General features: G+C 39.2%; 1 protein-coding gene across 1 annotated transcript in view; it reads left to right on the forward strand.

Annotated features, from left to right (window-relative positions):
• RCL1 (RNA terminal phosphate cyclase-like 1) overlaps nucleotides 1–17,810 on the forward strand; it is a 73,627-nt gene that overhangs the window by 8,212 nt on the left and 47,605 nt on the right. Inside the window, exons 2-3 of the mRNA XM_012652883.1 lie at nucleotides 13,668–13,739; nucleotides 16,494–16,669. Of these exons, the coding sequence (XP_012508337.1) occupies nucleotides 13,668–13,739; nucleotides 16,494–16,669 (248 nt within the window). The remainder of the gene's footprint in view (nucleotides 1–13,667; nucleotides 13,740–16,493; nucleotides 16,670–17,810) is intronic.

The raw sequence follows: 17,810 nt of genomic DNA on the forward strand, positions 1-17,810 counted from the left end.
AGAATGTAGCCAGCTCCAGCCTGGAGGGCCCGTTCTTCTCCCCTGTTTAACTGCATGATGGACTTGGGTGAGGACACCACTGTTACAAAGCAGCTGTCCAAAGTGCCTCTTTCTCTGGATTTTACGGGCTGTCTTACAGGGCTCAGTTTAACAATTTAACAATTTCTGTTTAATGTGAGGTTTAAATGGAAAAGAACTCCATGAGAATAGTTGTTTAAAGTGGGGATAGCAAGAATGATGGACTCGAGCAAGAGCATTGGTATAGGAGTCAGGAGACAGGACTGCCACTACTGAGGGTCCTGAGCAGGTCACATGACTAAGCCTCAGTTTCTTCCCCTGTGAAATTAAGAAAGAGAAGTTATTTGGTCCCATGGAAGTGCTACACATGGCTTAAGCACTGTGGTCCCCAACCCCTGGGGCCATGCCTGGTATGGGAGCTGTATTTACAGCTGCTCCCCATCGCTGGCATCTTCACTGCCTCCCCCCATCCCCTACCTTCCACCCTGAAAAATTGTCTTCCATGAAAGCAGTCCCTGGTGCCAAAAAGGTTGGGGACTGCTTCTTAAGCAGATGAGATTCTGAAAAAGAAAAGCTCAGTGGAGTTTTAATCAAAAGAGTACTTTAAAATGTGCTGAGGACACATGCTATATAGAGGTCCTTTGAAAGATAAAACATGTTTTGGCAAACTAATGCATTGTTTGGGGATAAATCTGGCTGTTCATATATTAGGTCTTTTTTTGTTTTAAATTTTTTACTTTTTTAAGGCAGAGTCTTACTCTGTTGCCCCCGCTGGAGTGCAGTGGCGTCATCATAGCTCGCTGCAACCTCAAACTTCTGGGCTCAAGCAATCCTCCTGCCTCAGCCTCCCACGTAGCTGGGGTTACAGGTGCACACTACCGCGCCCAGCTAATTTGTTCCATTTTTAGTAGAGATGGGGGTCTCGCTCTTGCTCAGTCTGATCTCAAACTCCTGACCTCAAGCAGTCCTCCCACCTCGGCCTCCCAGAGTGCTAGGATTGCAGGTGTGAGCCAATAAATTAGATCTTTTAAAAGGAGAAGGTACCTATATTTTATTTTGGCATGGTTTGGGACTTAGAATTGTTGATAGACAACTGGATTTGGGGAATGCCAGATGACTATGCTAATATGTATGGATTGAATATTGTCTTGTTGGTTAGGAATCTATCCTTTTGTACCTCTGTTGACTTCCAGGTGATGATTTTTGGCTATCCCCCCAAAAAACTTATATTTTAAAGACAAATGCCAAGAATTCTAATGACTTATTTTCAGATATAGTATTGTTTGGAAGCTGTAAAATGCTATTCCAGGTGGAACTATCTATCATCTTTTATTTTTTAAAACCAAACTTTTCATTTTGAGATAATTGTAGATTCACATGCAGTTGTATTAATAACAAATAATGCAGAGAGATCCTGTCTATACTTTATCCAATTTCCCCCAGGGGTACTATCTGGAAAAATTATAGTAGAATATCACAATTAGGATGTTGACATTGATACAGTGAAGATAGAGAACATTTCCATTACTACAGGGATTTCTCATGTTGCCATTTTATAACCACAACTACTTTCCTCCTTCCTCCCCTTCCTCCTTAACTCTTGGCAACCGTTGATCTATTATCATTTGGAGAGTATTATATAAGTGGAATCATATAGTATGTAACCTTTTGGGTTGACTTTTTTCACTCAGAATGATTCTCTGGAGATTTATCCAAATAGTTTTTTTTAAATCTTACCAAATTCGTTTCTTTCTATTGCTGAGCAGTATTCCATAGTATGAAAGTACCACAGTTGTTTTTAACCATTCACCTGTTGAAGAACACCTGGGTTGTTTCCAGTTTTTGGTTATTACAAATAAGGCTGCTATAAAAATTTGTGTATAGATTTTTTGTGTATTTAAGTCTTCCTTTCTCTGCGATAAATGCCAAGTAATGCAGTTTCTGGGTTGTATGGTAGTTGCATATTTAGTTTTTAAAGAACTTGCCAGTGTTTTCCAGTGTGGCTGTACCATTTTATATATATTCCCACCAGCAACATATGGAGATTCAGTTTCTTTACATCCTCACCAGCATTTTAGTCATTCTGATAGGTGTGTAGTGATGTCTCATTGTAGTTTTAATTTGCATATTTCAAATTAATAGTGATATCTTTAGTGAAATGTCTTTTCAAGTCTTTTGTCCTTTTTTTTTATTTCAGCATATTATGGGGGTACAGATGTTTAGGTTACGTATGTTGCCCTTGCCCCCACCCCCCCAAGTCCGAGTTTCAAATATGTCCATTCTTTGGGTGGTGCGCATTGCACTCTTTGTGTATGCATATACCTGTCCCCTCCCCCTTCCCCCCTGCCCAACATCCAATAGATGTTATTCTTATATGTGCACTTATGTGTTGATCAGTTAATACCAATTTGATGGTGAGTACATGTGGTGCTTGTCTTTCCATTCTTGGGATACCTCACTTAGTAGAATGCATTCCAGCTCTATCCAGGAGTATACAAGAGGTGCTATGTCACCATTGTTTCCTAAAGCTGAATAGTACTCCATGGTATACATATACCACATTTTATTAATCCACTCATGTATTGATGGACACTTGGGTTGTTTCCACATCTTTGCAATTGTGAATTGTGCTGCTATAAACATTCGGGTGCAGGTGTCTTTTTCATAGAGTGTCTTTTGTTCTTTTGGGTAGATGCCCAATAATGGGATTGCTGGATCAAATGGTAATTCTACTTGTACCTCTTTAAGGTATCTCCATATTGCTTTCCACAGAGGTTGCACTAGTTTGCAGTCCCACCAGCAGTGTATGAGTGTTCCTATCTCTCCGCATCCACGCCAGCATTTATTGTTTTGGGACTTCTTGATAAAGGTCAGTCTCACTGGAGATAAGTGATATCTTTGTCCATTTTCTAATAGGATTGTTTGTTGTTGAGTTTTGAGAGTTCTTTACATATGCTAGTCCTTTGGCAGATACGTGGTTTGCTAATATTTTTTCCCACTCTATAGTAGCTTCCCTTTTCATTCTCTCCACATGGTTGTTTGCAGAGGAAAATATTTTGATTTTAATAATGTAGAATGTATCAATTTTTCCTTTTGTTTTTTTTTCTTGGAGGCAGCGTCTTATTATGTTACCTAGGCCAGAGTGCAGTAGCACAATCATAGCTCACCTGCAGCTTTATACATCTGAGCTCCAGCAATCCTCCTGCTTCAGCCTCCCGAGTCACTGGGACTATAGGACTATAGGCATGTACCCTGGGTAATTTATCTAATTTATTTATTTATATTTTTTTAGAGACAGAGTCTCACTATGTTGCCCAGGCTGTTCTTGAACTCCTGGCCTAAAGCAGTCCTCCCCCGGCCTCCCAAAGTGCTGGGATTACAGGCGTGAGCCACTGCATCTGGCCTAAAACATATTTTCTGCACCTGAATTTCTTCTTCTAACATCATAATAATGGCTTTTAGAAGGCAAAGAGAAAACAAGGTGATCTTTATGCTTGTATTACATCAAAACACAATTCAAAGGAATTCTGGTCTTCCTCCTTGAATTCATGGATCTAATTTATAACCTGATATCCACAACTTCCAGTCAGTCCCCTTGGCATTTTGTAAGTCCAGGAATATTCAAGTTGGATTTTGAATTAGAATGCTAGAAGATCCAGTCACAGACCCGTCTGTTCTTCGATTTTTATCTTTTGGGTTCCTCATTTTTTCTGATATCCATTCACAAACTGATTCAGTTGGGAACTTGACCATGATTGTCATGCTGTCCAGCTGGGAGTGGCTCCTCTCCTCAACTGAAGACAATGTGAAAGGTAAAAAATACTGAATTCTCTTCTTGTAATCTTGGTTCATATCCACTGTTTGGTATTTAAAAGTGCCTCTTCATTTGTAAAGTGAGGTGGTTGGACCTAGAAAATGCCTGGTAGCACTTCTGGCACTGGAATGGGCAGTGCCCTGTGTGTTTGCAAGTAGTGCCTGGTCAGTTTATCTGAGTGGGCAAATTTCCATCCACAGCTGTAGCAGTGGTGATCATAGATCACTGCAGTCTTGAACTCCTGGGCTCAAGCGATCCTCCTGCTTCAGCCTTCCAAATAGCTAGGACTACAGGCGTGCACCACCATGCCTGACTAATTTATTTTATTTTCTTTTATAGAGGTGGGATCATGCTATGTTGCCCAGGCTGTACTGAAACTCCTGGCTCAAGTGATCTTCTTGCCTCAGCCTTCCAGATCATTGATCTTTTGTAATTTTTTAGTCTCTATTTTGTTTAGTTCTACTCTGATTTTTATTATTTCTTTCCTTCTAATAATTTTGGATTTGATTTGGTCTTGCTTTTCTAGTTTCTTGAAATCTATCGTTAGGTTGTTTATTTGAAATCTTTCTTTTTTTAATGTAGATGTTTATTGCTATAAACTTCCCTCTTTATACTGCTTTTGCTTAATCCCTTAGGTTTTGGTATGTTGTGTTTCTATTTTTATTTGTTTGAAGAGATTTTAGAATTTCTTTCTTAATTTTTTCATTTATCCATTAGTTGTTCAGGAGCATGTTGTTTAATTTTCATGTATTTTTATAATTTTGAAAGATCCTCTTGTTAATTGATTTCTAGTTTATTGTGGTCAGAAAAGATAGTTGATATGATTTCAATTCTTTTAAATTTGTTGAGGCCTGTTCTGTGGCTAAATGTGGTCTGTCTTGGAGAATGTTCCATGTGCTGATGAAGAGAATGTGTATTCTACAGCTGTTGGATGAAATGTTATGTAAATGTCTATTAGGTCCACTTATAGTTTACTTTATTATTATTTTTTTCAGCCCAGGTAGCAAAACTGAGATAAAGTTTATTTTAAATTTAATGTTTCTTTGTTGATTTTCTATCTAGATCATCTGTCCAATGCTGAGAGTTGGGTGTGGAAGTCCCCAACTGTTATTGTATTGGAGTCTTACTTTCTCTGTAGATCTAATATTTGCTTTATATATCTGGGTGTTCTAGTGTTGGGTGCACATATATTTAGAATTGTTATATCCTCTTGCTGGATTGTTCCTTGTATCATAATGTAATGATCTTTGTCGAGTTTTTGACTCAAAATCTGTTTTATCTGATATAAGTATAGCTACTCCTGCTTGATTTTGGTATCTGTGTGGAATGTCTTTTTTTCTTAATCTTCTCACTTTCAGTCTATATATTTATTTATAAGTAACATGAGTTTCTTTTAGGCAGCATATAGTTGGTTCATTTAAAAAAAAATCCATTCAGCCAGTCTGTATCTTTTAAGTGGGAGATTGAATTCATTTACATTCAAAATAATTATTGATATGTGAGAACTTACTCCTTTCCTTTTGTTAATTGTTTTTTGGTTGTTTTGTATATCCTTTGTTTGTGTTGTTTCATGATAGTGATTATCATCTTTGCATTTCCAGATGTAGGAATGACTCCCTTGAGCATTTCTTGTAAGGTGTATCTAGTGGTGATGAATTCCCTCAGTTTTTACTTACCTAGGAAAGACTTTATTTCTCCCTCATTTCTGAAAGTTAGCTTTGCTTGGCTTAGTTTTCTGGGCAGGTAATTTTTCCCCCTAGTACTTTGAATTTCTCATTCTCTCCTGGTCTGTAAGCTCTTTGTGAGGAAATCTGCTTTTAGTGTAATGGAGATTTCCTTTAAGTAACTTGACACTTTTCTCTTGCTGTTTTTAGAATTCTCTTTTTTTTCCTTTGACTCTTGACAATTTGTCTATAATGTGCCTTGTCGAGGACTTTTTGTTTGAATCTAATTGGGAACCTTTGAGTTTCTTGGATCTGTATGTTTATACCTCTTTCCAAACTTGGGAAGTTTTCAGCTATTATTTTATTTGGTAGGTATGTAAACATGCCTCTTCCCTTCTCTTCTCCTTTTGGAACTTTTATAATACAAACATGTTTGCTTAATGTGTCTCGTATGTCTTGTAGGTTTTCTTCACTCTTTTTCATTGTTCTTTCTTTTTATTTTTGTGAGTAGGTAATTTCAAACAACCTATCTTCAAGTTCAGAAATTTTCTTTGCTTGATTAGGTCTGCTGTTGAAGCTCTTGTACTTTTTATATCATTCATTGAATTCTTCAGTTTTAGGATTTCTGTTTTTTTTTAAATGATTTTTATGTCTGTTGAGTTTTTTTGTACATATTGTGAATTTTTTTGTGATTTCATTGAATCGTCTCTATTTTCTTGTATCTCATTTAGTTTCCTGAAGATCAATATTTCAAATTCCTTTTCTGGCAATTTTTAAATTTTCTTTCATTGGGGTCTGTAACTAGAACAGTTATTGTGTTCCTTTGTTGATGTCATGTTTTCTTGCTTTATCATGTTTCTTGTGTTCCTGCATCGATGTCTGTGCATCTGGTGGAATAGTCACCTCTTCCCAACTTTCCAGAGTCGTTTTCATATAGAAAAACTCAGCTGCAGTTTGGTCTTTATGGACTGGTAAGGAAGGGTATGGTGACTCTGTTTCTGGATACGTATCATCTTATTGTCTTAGTGCAACTTCTTCAGCTGTGTTCAATGATAGTATTAACTGTGGGTGCCTCAGTGGCCTAGGCTGTAGAAGTTTTTGGCAGTAGTGATGGCATAGGTTATTAATATACTCAGTGTCTAGGGCTTTTGGAGTCATCTTGTTTTTCCCATAATGGAGAGACTTAACCAAGGGGATTCCTTTGGTGTCAGATTTGACATGACCTACAAGTAGCTGCAGCTGCCCAGGATCCAGGTTTAGCCACTCAGAGCAGCTGTGAGGGCAGGGTCTTAGGCTCAGGGTCTTGTGAACCTGTTGTGGCACCTGGTTTTTGGGGTGCAGGTTTACTCCTTGTGGCAGGGTTGTATGTAGGTTGCCCACAGTGCCAGGATCTGTGACTAAGATACCCCCTAGCAGTTTAGGCCGATAGAGGTCAACTTGTAGTTGGGATTCTGTCCCTAGGGAGCAGGGTAGAGCTCTTGCTGACTCTGGGAAAGAATGGGGGTATTCTAGAGGTTTGTGCCTGGGGAGTAGGGTATGGCTGCAATTTGGAAACCTGAGCCAGTAGGGCTCAGTGTCAACTTGAGTCCTAGGGGATGAGGCACCATGTAGCAACAACTCTAGACCCTGGCATGGCAGGGCTCGCCAGTATCCCAAACTCTATGAGGTCAGGTACAGTGGCAGCAAGTACCCCAGAATGGTGAAGCACATTGTTGTTTGGGCTGGGGCAGAAGAGGCAGCTGCACAGTGATGCTTCTACCCCAGGGAAAGGAGTGTCTCAGCAGCTTAGACTTTAGGGAGCTAATTCAGCTCCAGGGAAGCTGGGTGTTAGAATTGTTTGGCTTGCAGGGTGGGGTGTCTTAGCTTACCCATTGCTCTGTTTCCTTTGGATGTGAGGTACTACTTCAGCTCAGCCCTGGGATGCGCAACTGCTCATTTTTGCCAGGGCACTGATTCCCCAGAGGGCAATGTGCTGCTTCAGCTTTGGCCTGAGGGGCATGAATGTTCTGGACAGCCCAGGCACTGTTTCCCTGAGGTGTAGTGCACTACTTCAGCTTAGGTACTGGGGTGTGTGACTGCTCTGGACAACCAAGGTACCATTTCCTGGGATGCAGGGCACTGCTTTAACTTAGTGACTGGGGAGATGTGACTGCTCTGAGTGGCCAAGATACTGTTTACCCAGGAGGCAGGGTACCATCTCAGGGGGAGGGAGAGGAGTAGGTAGAGTGGGTCTCGCTCCACTTACCTCACATAAACAGGAGTAACAGCTGCTGGAAGCTTGTTCTGAGGAGTTGGGTAATGGCTTAGCCTCAGGGATGAAGGGGAGGTATTGCTACTGGCCCTCAGAGCAAGACACACTTCAGCTGCCATTGGGTTCCGCAGGGGTGCAGTGCAGTAGCTGGGCAGGCCACAGGGGCTGGGCACTTTGTTGGCTCCTTCCCTAGGGGAGCACAGCTGTATGGGCTCCAGGCAGCTCCCTCAGCTGGGCTTACTGCCTGTGAAGGCTGTAGGGGTTGCTGGCATCCTCTTGCCTCCTTGCAGTAGGGAGAAGTTCCTCTTGGTTCGCAGCTGATCCTGGTTGGGGGCCTGGCATTTCCTTCCACTCTCTATGTGGTCATCCCAAGTTTCTCTGTTCACCAGAGTTTCTTTTACTCTTTTGATGCACTCCAGCACTTCCCCTCAGTTATTTATTTCCATTAAAATGTAGTTGTTTATCTGCTGTTCTGGCTGTCATTGTGAGTGGCTTCTAGTTGGTCATCTTGCTCACAGCATCTTTTCTTTGATGTATTGGTCAATTGGATATCCTCTTTTGGGAAGTGTCCATTTAGATCTTTTGCTCATTTTTGTCTGTCTTTTTCTTATTGATTTCTTGAGTCATTGATATATTCTGGATATGTTAAAGTATTGCAAATATCTTGTTCCATTCTCTGACTTGCGTTTTCACATTCTTAATATAGTGTCTTCTGAAAAACAATAGTTCCTGCTTTCAGTGTCCAATTTATAAATCTTGCTGTGTCCTTTTAAAGAAATTTTGCCTATTCCAAGGCCATGAAGATATTCTCCTTGAACTTTAAAGACTTCTGTTTTAAATGTAAACACTTTATTGCATTAAATAAACTCATCTGCCATAACTTTTAAAATAGAATTTTACAGAAAAATACTGAGTTTTATTATGTGCTTTTTCAGTAATAATTAAGCTAATTACTTGAAATTTTCCTAGTGTTTGTATGTTTAATATTAAGGTTTTAGCTTTCCTTATTCTTTATCTGCAGCGTATTCCTAGAATGCACCTTTTTTTTTGTTTTTCAGTTACAAGGTCTTTTTCTGTTGCCCAGGCTAGATTGCAGTGGTGTCTTCATAACTCACTGCAACCTCAAACTCCTGGGCTCAAGTGATCCTCCTGCCTCAGCCTCCCAAAGTGCTAAGATTTAGGTGTGAGCCACTGCACCTGGCCTCTTTACATTAAAGTATTGTTTATCACTTTATGTATAATTATATATGTGTGTATATATCAAATAAACAAAAGTATATATTATTTCCAAGTGAGTGGATATCTTTTAATTTATTCTGAGCATTGGGTATGTGTTTGTAATTTCTACCTTTTTGGATTTAATGAGGAAAATAATCACTCCTAATTTTACTTGTTAACAGTTCACTGTCTTGTCTTCCAGTTATTCTCTAAAGAAATTGAAATCACATTGTATATATTACTTTTTAACTTTTCCCTTAATGTAGTGTGAACATTTTGTCGTGTAATTATTAATAAATAATTCTTTTAAAAACATTTTTTAATGGATTCATAGCCTAATAAAGATCTATCATAGGCTATTTAATGAAAGCAGTTTTGTTGGCTCTTTAAATAGTGCTACGGTACCTTTATTTGTATTTTTTAATTTACATTTTATGTATTTTTAAAAATACATGCACATGGCACAAAATTCAAAGGGAAAGAAAGGGTTTAGAGAATCTGTGCAACAGTGTTACTAGTTTGTGTTTCTTTTCAGGACTAATTTTTTCATAAATAAGCATATATATATACACACACACATACATGTACACACTTTTCCTTTTTTCTCACAAATGGTCATCTGCATCTTCTTTTGACTCAGTATATCTTGGAGATGACTCATATTAGTATATGAAAAACCTCATTGATTATAAGTCTACAGAGTGTTCCGATATATGGTTACATCGTAATTTATTTGACTAGCCCAGTATTTGTAGACATTTGAGTTAGAACACTTTTAAAGTGAGAATGTATTTATTGAAATTTGCTCCTTGTTTTTAAAGTACAGATTTTTAGATTGTATTCTTTCCCCACTCCCCTCCTTTGAGACATGCTTTTGCCTTTCTTAGTGAGGAACGGTTCAGGCTGATGACTGACACTGTCTTATAGGACACACAAACACTTTAAAGAAATGATGGTTCAACCTCATATTTTGGCACCAATAAAAAAAAAAAGGAAAAGAAAAGAAAAAAATGAAATCGCTTATTTGGGGGATTATTTTGGGGATAGAGAGTGGGAGGGGATTAGGCACGGGAGGTGATACTTAAGGAATCCTGAGATTGATGGTCTCAACAGTTAAAAGATTTTTTAAATGTGAAATATAAGGACGTATAATAAAAAATGCATCAGATATGAAAGTAATGCTTCAGGGATTATGAAATGAACATCTGCGTGATCCCCATCCACGCCAAGCAGTAGAACTTTGCCAATATCTGTGCACTTAGCATTCGTAGCTCCCTACCATGCCTCCAGTGGTAGCCACTATCCTGACCATTATGACATTCACTTTGATTCTCTTTATAGTTTTATAACCTAATTATGTATTCCTAAACAATGTACTAAATTATACTTGCTTTTGGAACTTTTCCTTTAAAATTTTTAGATTTGTGAAATTTTATATCCCCAGGAGCATTCGTGAAGAGGAAGAATCAGAAAGGGTGTGTGGGATGTGAATGGGCAAAGAATCCTACACATCTTGCTTAATGAAGTTTGAGGACTTTGATCTTACTATTATTAGGTGAACCTGAGATCTTTTTCACACCAGGTGATGGAGCTATATCTTCACTGTTGCCAGTGCTCTGGAACTAGCTCTGAGTCTGGTTCTTTGAAGTGCTGCTTCTGAAGCACCTGTTTGCTGTGACCAGGGATGGTCCTGCCTGCAAGCCTCTTTATGCCCATTCTCTTCCTACTTAGGTTCCTGCTGGGCATTTCTGACTATGTTTGTGCTCAAGAGCCCCTGTGGATTTTCTCCTGCCCCCAAACTTCTAAAGTCATGTTTTCTTCTTTTAAAAGCTATCGGGTTTAATCTTGGGCTTTTCCTCTCTCCCATTTAGGTACCTAGAAAGCTTGAGCAAATCAAGGCCTCTTTTTTCTTTCTCTTTTTTGTGCAGAGTACCTTGCATAATCCTCTCTCTTTCTCTCTCTCTCTCTCTCTCTCTCCTTTTCTTTCTCTTTCTATGAGGTCTTTGTCACCCCAGGTGGAGTGCAGTGGTGGGATCATAGCTTACTGTACCCTCAAACTCCGAAGCTCAAGTGATCCTCCTACCTCACCCTCCCAAGTAGCTAGGAATACAAGTGTACACCACCATGGCCAGCTAATTTTTAAAATTTTTTTAGCGATGAAATCTCACTGTGTTGCCCAGGCTGGTCTCGAACTCTTGGGCTCAAGCATTTCTCCCACCTCAGCCTCTTGAGTCACTAGGATTACAGGTGTGAGTTATCATGCCCTGCTTTACCTTGTATTTTCTATAACCTAACTTGAAAGTGGCATTGTTATAGAGACTGAGCTTAATTTTTAAGGACAGAATGTTTATAGAAAAAGACTATAAAAATAATTTCTAGTTCAATTCCATAGTTCAGTTACTTTCAAACTTTTGTGATGCTGCTTGTACTGCAACCTAGTACCCATATACATATATGTAAAACAAACGAAAATTTTATGAACAGCACCCTTAGTATGTACAGTTACTCCGATGTAGTCTATTCTGTTCTAATTTATTTTTTAAAATATTGATTAGTGATCCATTAAATTAACCACAAGATCCAACAGTTGCAAAGAGGAAGAGCTTGGCTCTGGGGGATTAAACTGAATAGAGGCAAACTAATGTCATGGTGTGGTTAAGAGTGTGGACTTTGGAGAAGGACAGACTTGGTCTCAAATCCTGACTCTGCCACTTGCTGATCATTTGACCAGGGAAGGCTAGTTGACATTGTTGGGTCTCAGCCTTCTATATAATGGTGTCTAAGTCCATTTTGTGTTGCCATAACAGACTATTACAAACTGGATAATTTATATAAAGAAAAGAAATTTATTTCTCATAGTTCTGGAGGCTGGGAAGTCCAGTATCAAGATGTTGGTATCTGGCAACATGGCAGAAAGTGGAAGGGTGCAAGATGGGGCGAGAAACAAGAAAGGACTGGACTTGTTTTTTTATTTTTATTTTTTAAGGAGACGAGGTTTTGCTATGTTGCCCAAGCTGTCCTCAAACTCCTGGGTGCAAGGGATCCTCCTGCCTCAGCCTCCTGAGTAGCTGGGACTATAGGCATGAGCCACTGCTCCCTGTTGGACTCATGTTTGTAACAGCCCACTCTTTGTGTTAATGAATCCAGAACTGTGATAAGGACATAAATCCATTCATAAGGGCAGAAGCCTAAGGCCTAATCACCTCTTAATTGTCCCATCTCTTAATACTGTCACAATGGCGATTAAATTTCAACATGAATTTTGGAGGGGACATTCAAACCATAGCAAACTCTATGCTTCAGGGTTATGAGGATTAAATAAAAAAAGGTAGATGCAAAGTAAGTGTTTAATACACAGCAGCTGTTATTAGCCATTATTTGTTTCAGGATTTAATGAAGTTTCTTTGATTTCTAGCCAGGTGCTTCTGCAGATAGCAGAATCTACTATGACAAGAGTTATGGGACAGTGTTAAGTAACAGACCAGGTGGATGGGAATTGCTTAGTCGATGTGCTCACCCTTTGGGATCAGTTTAGGTGACTGCCGGGGTCTGTGTCTGCAAACTCTGGTGGTTTACTACAGGAGCGGGAACTGCCTAAAAGTATCAGCAATCACCGCGCCTTCAAGAGCAGAAGAGTTGGCCTTTCTGTCTTTGTTCATGAGCAGGAAGTTAAAACTAAAGGGGGTGTGTATGTATAAGATTAGCTCAGGGGAAGGCCAGAGGACATGTTCCCCCGTCTGAGTCCTCATTCTTCCTTCCATAATTTCAAATTTAAAATCTATTCTCTTTTCCTCCCCTTCCTTCCTCCCTCCCTCCCTTCCCTCCTTCCTCTCTTTTTAAAAGAATGACCAACTTTTATGTTTTAGATAACAATCTGTTTATAAAAGGAATTAAGGCAAATTTGAAGATAAAATATAAACACATTTAATATGAAATTCATATAAAATCCTATCATAAAGAGAAACCCATTTGTTGACATTTGGTCTTTTTTCTTCCAGTCTTTTTTCATGTAATTAAAAAAAGATGGCAGTAATACTGTATATTCAAGCACCTTTTCAATGAAATAAAAAACTGAATTGAATAGATAGTTATATAGATCAGTAAGATGATAGAGCAAGGGACATTGTTGAATGAGAGAGATAGTGAAGTGATCTCTTACTGTCTCTGAGACTGAAGGGTGGCCCTCAATTTAATCTCCCTTCGTGGGCATTCTGGAGCAAGGATGAATTTAAGGGGTTTTAAAACCCTTGCCTGTTTTCTACTGTTTGTCCCTTATTTGGCATGCCATCCTGAGATCAGAAGAACATGTCTTTTATGAGTTTTCTATTACTGAAATTAATATTCTGTTAGATTTCTGGTAGAGCTGCTATTTTTTATGCAATGTGAAAGCTGAATTGTTTCTAAGTTCTACTTGAACTCCTGGCTTCAAGCAAACCTCCTGCCTGGGCCTCCCGGAGTGCTAGGATTGCAAGCCTGAGCCACCATGGCCAGCCTGTTTCTAAGTTCTATTAAACGTGTAGGTACCAATCATTGCTATTCAACTGCCTCAAGTTCCTCAACCTGTGAACCCACCCAGTTCCTGAGGAAAGGCCAGGAATGATGCAGGAAGTAACCTACTCTCTACAGCAGGACCCAGATCAGATGTGCTTTCCAGAAACAATGACCTAACGTGAGGCCAATGTGTTTTCTGTTTTCCTCTCAGATTTTGAAGCCAGCTTCATAAGACTGTTGGACAAAATAACTAATGGTTCTCGAATTGAAATAAACCAAACAGGTAAGGTCCTTTTCTCTCTATTCTTAAAAGCACCTACATGCACTACTTAAGCATTCCTGTGTTTCGTCACTCTTTTTTTTTTTTTAATTTTTTTAATTTTTAGTCAAGATGGGGTCTTGTTTCTTTCTCAGGCTGATCTTGAACTCCTGAGCTCAAGCAATCCTCCTGTCTTGGTTTCTCAGAGTGCTAGGATTATAGGTGTGAGCCACTGCTCCCAGCCTGTTTCTCACTCTTTTTAATGATATAAATATTGTGTTCAAAAGTTTACTAATCACTTTGTGTTACATAAGCCAGCATTAAATTGTAATGTTTGGGGGTTATATGACAAAGATGTGAGTGGAGATTATAATAAAAGCTTATCATTCTGGATCATTTAAAAAAATATGGTGTCAGTATTTTGTCAGATGGAAAGACCCATTACTTGTTTGTGATTTGATTGTCCAATTAAGAGGCATACATTTGATTTAGAGAAGTGGGAAGAATGAAAATTTCAGATCAGCAAGCAATCACCTCTTTTTAACCATAAATATTTTCAAAGACAAAGTTAAAAATTAAAATAGAATTTATCAGATAAACTACCTCACAGAATTTGTTGTAAGAATTTAATGTGGTAATACAAGTAAATGGACTTTGAAAAGTTTTATGTAAATGTTAGGCATAAAATAAGTTTATCCAGCTATATGCAAAAATAATACGAAAATCCTTTCACCTCCTTCCTTTTCCATTCCCCTCTCCAGCGGTAGACACTATTGCAGCATCTGCTAACGTGGGCACTTACGTAGTCTAAACCATCAGTGGGGTCATGTTCTTCATATTGTTCTGCAGCCAGCATTTTCTTACACAAATGTCTCAGAGAACTTTCCCTACCAGCACATGCAGGTCTATCCCAATATTTCTGTGGACTGTGGTATAGTATTCCATTGTGTGGATGCATGGTAATTTATTTAACTGCTCCCTACTGATAAACATTTAGGTTGTTTCTAGCTTTTTTTTTTGCTATTAGAAATTTTTATCTACATTGTATAGAAGACCATGGCAAACATCCTTTGGCTAACTCCATGAGCTCTATGTCTTTCCACACATATTCCACAAAGGAATTTCAGACCTTTCCCATATTTTGGCTTTCTTGACACAAGCTTGGGTTCATAGGTGGTCCTGTGCCACGTGAGATGTGCTGATCTATAGCTTTGTCAGCTGTGATTCCTTTAATCTTCCTTGGCTAGTTTACTTGAAATTGCTGGAGATTTTTTTAGCCACTTTTATTGGTGGTTTGGAGAGCAGTTAATTTTATTTTTTCTGGTTATATCTTCAAGTGTAGGTTGAGAAGAAAGACATTTATATGATCCTGCTTCCACCCCATGTCCTCCTTTTTTTCGCCATCAGAGTAGAAGCCTTCATTCTGATGATCCGGTCAGTTTCTCATTTGGTTAATTTGTAGGCATAAACAGATAGATTAAAAGATTTGGTTCTGTAGTCTCTTTTTGGCTTTTTGACCTAAAGGATGGTTTTGTGACTCTGAATAGTATTTAGCATAACTGACCCAGAACCCGTCCCTTTGAGAAGTGTTAGCCACTTTGATCAGAACATGATGCTGATAGTGATTGTTTGAATTTTGGCTTTTTTTTTTTTTTTGAGACAGTCTCGCTCTGTTGCCCTGGCTAGAGTGAGTGCCGTGGTGTCAGCCTAGCTCACAGCAACCTCAGACTCCTGAGCTTAAGGGATCCTTCTGCCTCAGCCTCCCAACTAGCTGGGACTACAGGCATGCGCCACCATGCCCGGCTAATTTTTTCTATATATATATTTTTAGTTGTCCAGATCATTTCTTTATATTTTTTTGTAGAGGCGGGGTCTCACTCTTGCTCAGGCTGGTCTCGAACTCCTGACCTTGAACGATCCACCCACCTCAGCCTCCCAGAGTGCTAGGATTACAGGCGTGAGCCACCACACCCGGCCTGAATTTTGGTTTTTAATTTAGTAAAACCTAAATTTATTTTTATCAAACTGCCAAGAGCTATTTTCCATTTGAATGACTGAACATGTCTGCTTGGTTTTAGTAAATTGTACCAGAAAACACTGAAAAAGATTTTAGCAGCAGAAATACCTTATTTATGATTCCTTAAATCATGTAGGGTATGTTACATGGTTTTTCCTCTGATACGTAAACCTAGTAAGAAACTTTTTGGATGATGTGAATAAAGATACTAGTTTTCACTAAAGCCATAAAATAATGTTAGCTATTTCCACGTATCAATATTAAATTAAAACAGCTACTACTAATGGCATTACATGCCATATAGTACTTGCCTTTTTTAGGCATGTGGTTTAGTGAGTGATTTATCAGAGAAATCTCATTTCAAGAGGTCTAGAAGATGCTGGTTACTAGTGTGATGGTTTAAGAACAACATTTGTAATTACTCCCTACCATCAGCCCAGCTTGAGAGTGTGCTGCTCGGCAAACAAGTGCTTACTCGGATCTCTCCTCTGTGCCCTGCCATGACTTTGGCAACTCAGGTGGCTTAGGGAGGGGTTTAATTTATCACTGTTTATTAAATTACACTCACAGTTTATTATTGTTACAGGGGCTTGACAGTAGTGAGTCATCTTTTGGAGTGAAGTGTGAGCTCTTAGCAATGGCATTTCAAACTCCCTTGGATGCCCTTGTCAGACTTTCCCCTTGGGACTAAGTGCCTTCATTACCTTTGTGATACTTGATTTTTTTCTTGCTGAATGTGACTCTTTCTCCTCTGGTTTAAGGAACAACCTTATATTACCAGCCTGGCCTCCTATATGGTGGATTCGTGGAACATGACTGTAGCGTCCTTCGCAGCATTGGCTATTACCTGGAGAGTCTCCTTTGCCTGGCTCCATTTATGAAGCACCCATTAAAAATAGTTCTGCGAGGAGTAACCAACGACCAGGTTGATCCTTCGGTGAGTATTGAGGCCAAACCATGGTGTGATTTTAGTTTTGTCTTCTTGTCACAACCCAACTTCTCAGAAAAAAGTTCCTTATAGAGAACAGTTTTATTTTCAAGTGTATTTCTTTTGCTGTTTACCTTGAGATTTAGAGGTTAATCACTCCAGAAGGCAGATGAACCAAGACTTGTAATCATCAAATTCAGGATGATTGTTAATAGTTATCCAGGTGCCTTCCATTCCTATGTCTAAGATCCTTCAACACAGATGGCTTGCCATCTCATCATGGTTGACATGAAATACAGCTCTGTTGGCCTGAAGTATGTGAGGGTAGAGTTTTTATAAGGTCATATGATAGCTGAGGCTGGAGGGCAACAGACCAGAATTTTAGGCAGGAAATAATATCTCCTTTGCCTTGCCACAGCATAATCTTGACTTTTCCAGGCTTTAGTAATAAACTCGAGGACTGTCTTCTTCTGAAAAGAGTTTGCAGATTTAGAAAAAGGGTTTAAAAGCAGGGAAGGAATGTGTGAGCTATGATAGTTTGTGAGTACCAGCAAGCTTCTTATTAAGCATGCTAATTTTTCTACAGATATGGGTAGAACAGTTTAATATCTAGCTACAGTTTTCATTGTGATCACCACAGCTGTATTAGTGCTAGTCTAAGGAGAGTTTGTGTGTGTGTGAGAGAGAGAGAGTGTGTGTGTGGGTGAGAGAGAGAGAAAGAGACAGAGACAGAGAGAGAGATTGGAGAAGTCCTGTCCAGGCCTGCCTAAGTCATCTTGTAGTGAGGGACAGATCCCCACTTTTTGGATGCCCTGCTGTCCAGAGAAGGTATCTTAAAGCTGGTGGCCATGGTGTGAAGTCCTGAATGAGGAGGCATACTTATCTTTACCACTGCAGACAAAAGCTAATACCAATGAATGGGCAACTTTTAAAGCAGAATATGAAGTGTGTAGCTTTTCTAACCAGGCAGGACCAGTTAGGTGATGCAGTGAGCCCCAAGATGGGGGTTGCTGGTATTTACCAAGATACCTACTAGAGCAGGAGTGGGGAACCTGTGGCCTTCTAGGTCCTGAAATGTAGCCTTTTGATCAAATCCAAATTTTACAGAACAGACCCTTTTATTTTTACTAACATTTTTGTTAATCTTTTG

The sequence above is a fragment of the Propithecus coquereli genome, unplaced genomic scaffold (assembly GCF_000956105.1).
Source record: "Propithecus coquereli isolate 6110/MARCELLA unplaced genomic scaffold, Pcoq_1.0 Scaffold403, whole genome shotgun sequence".
Lineage (NCBI taxonomy): Eukaryota > Metazoa > Chordata > Mammalia > Primates > Indriidae > Propithecus > Propithecus coquereli.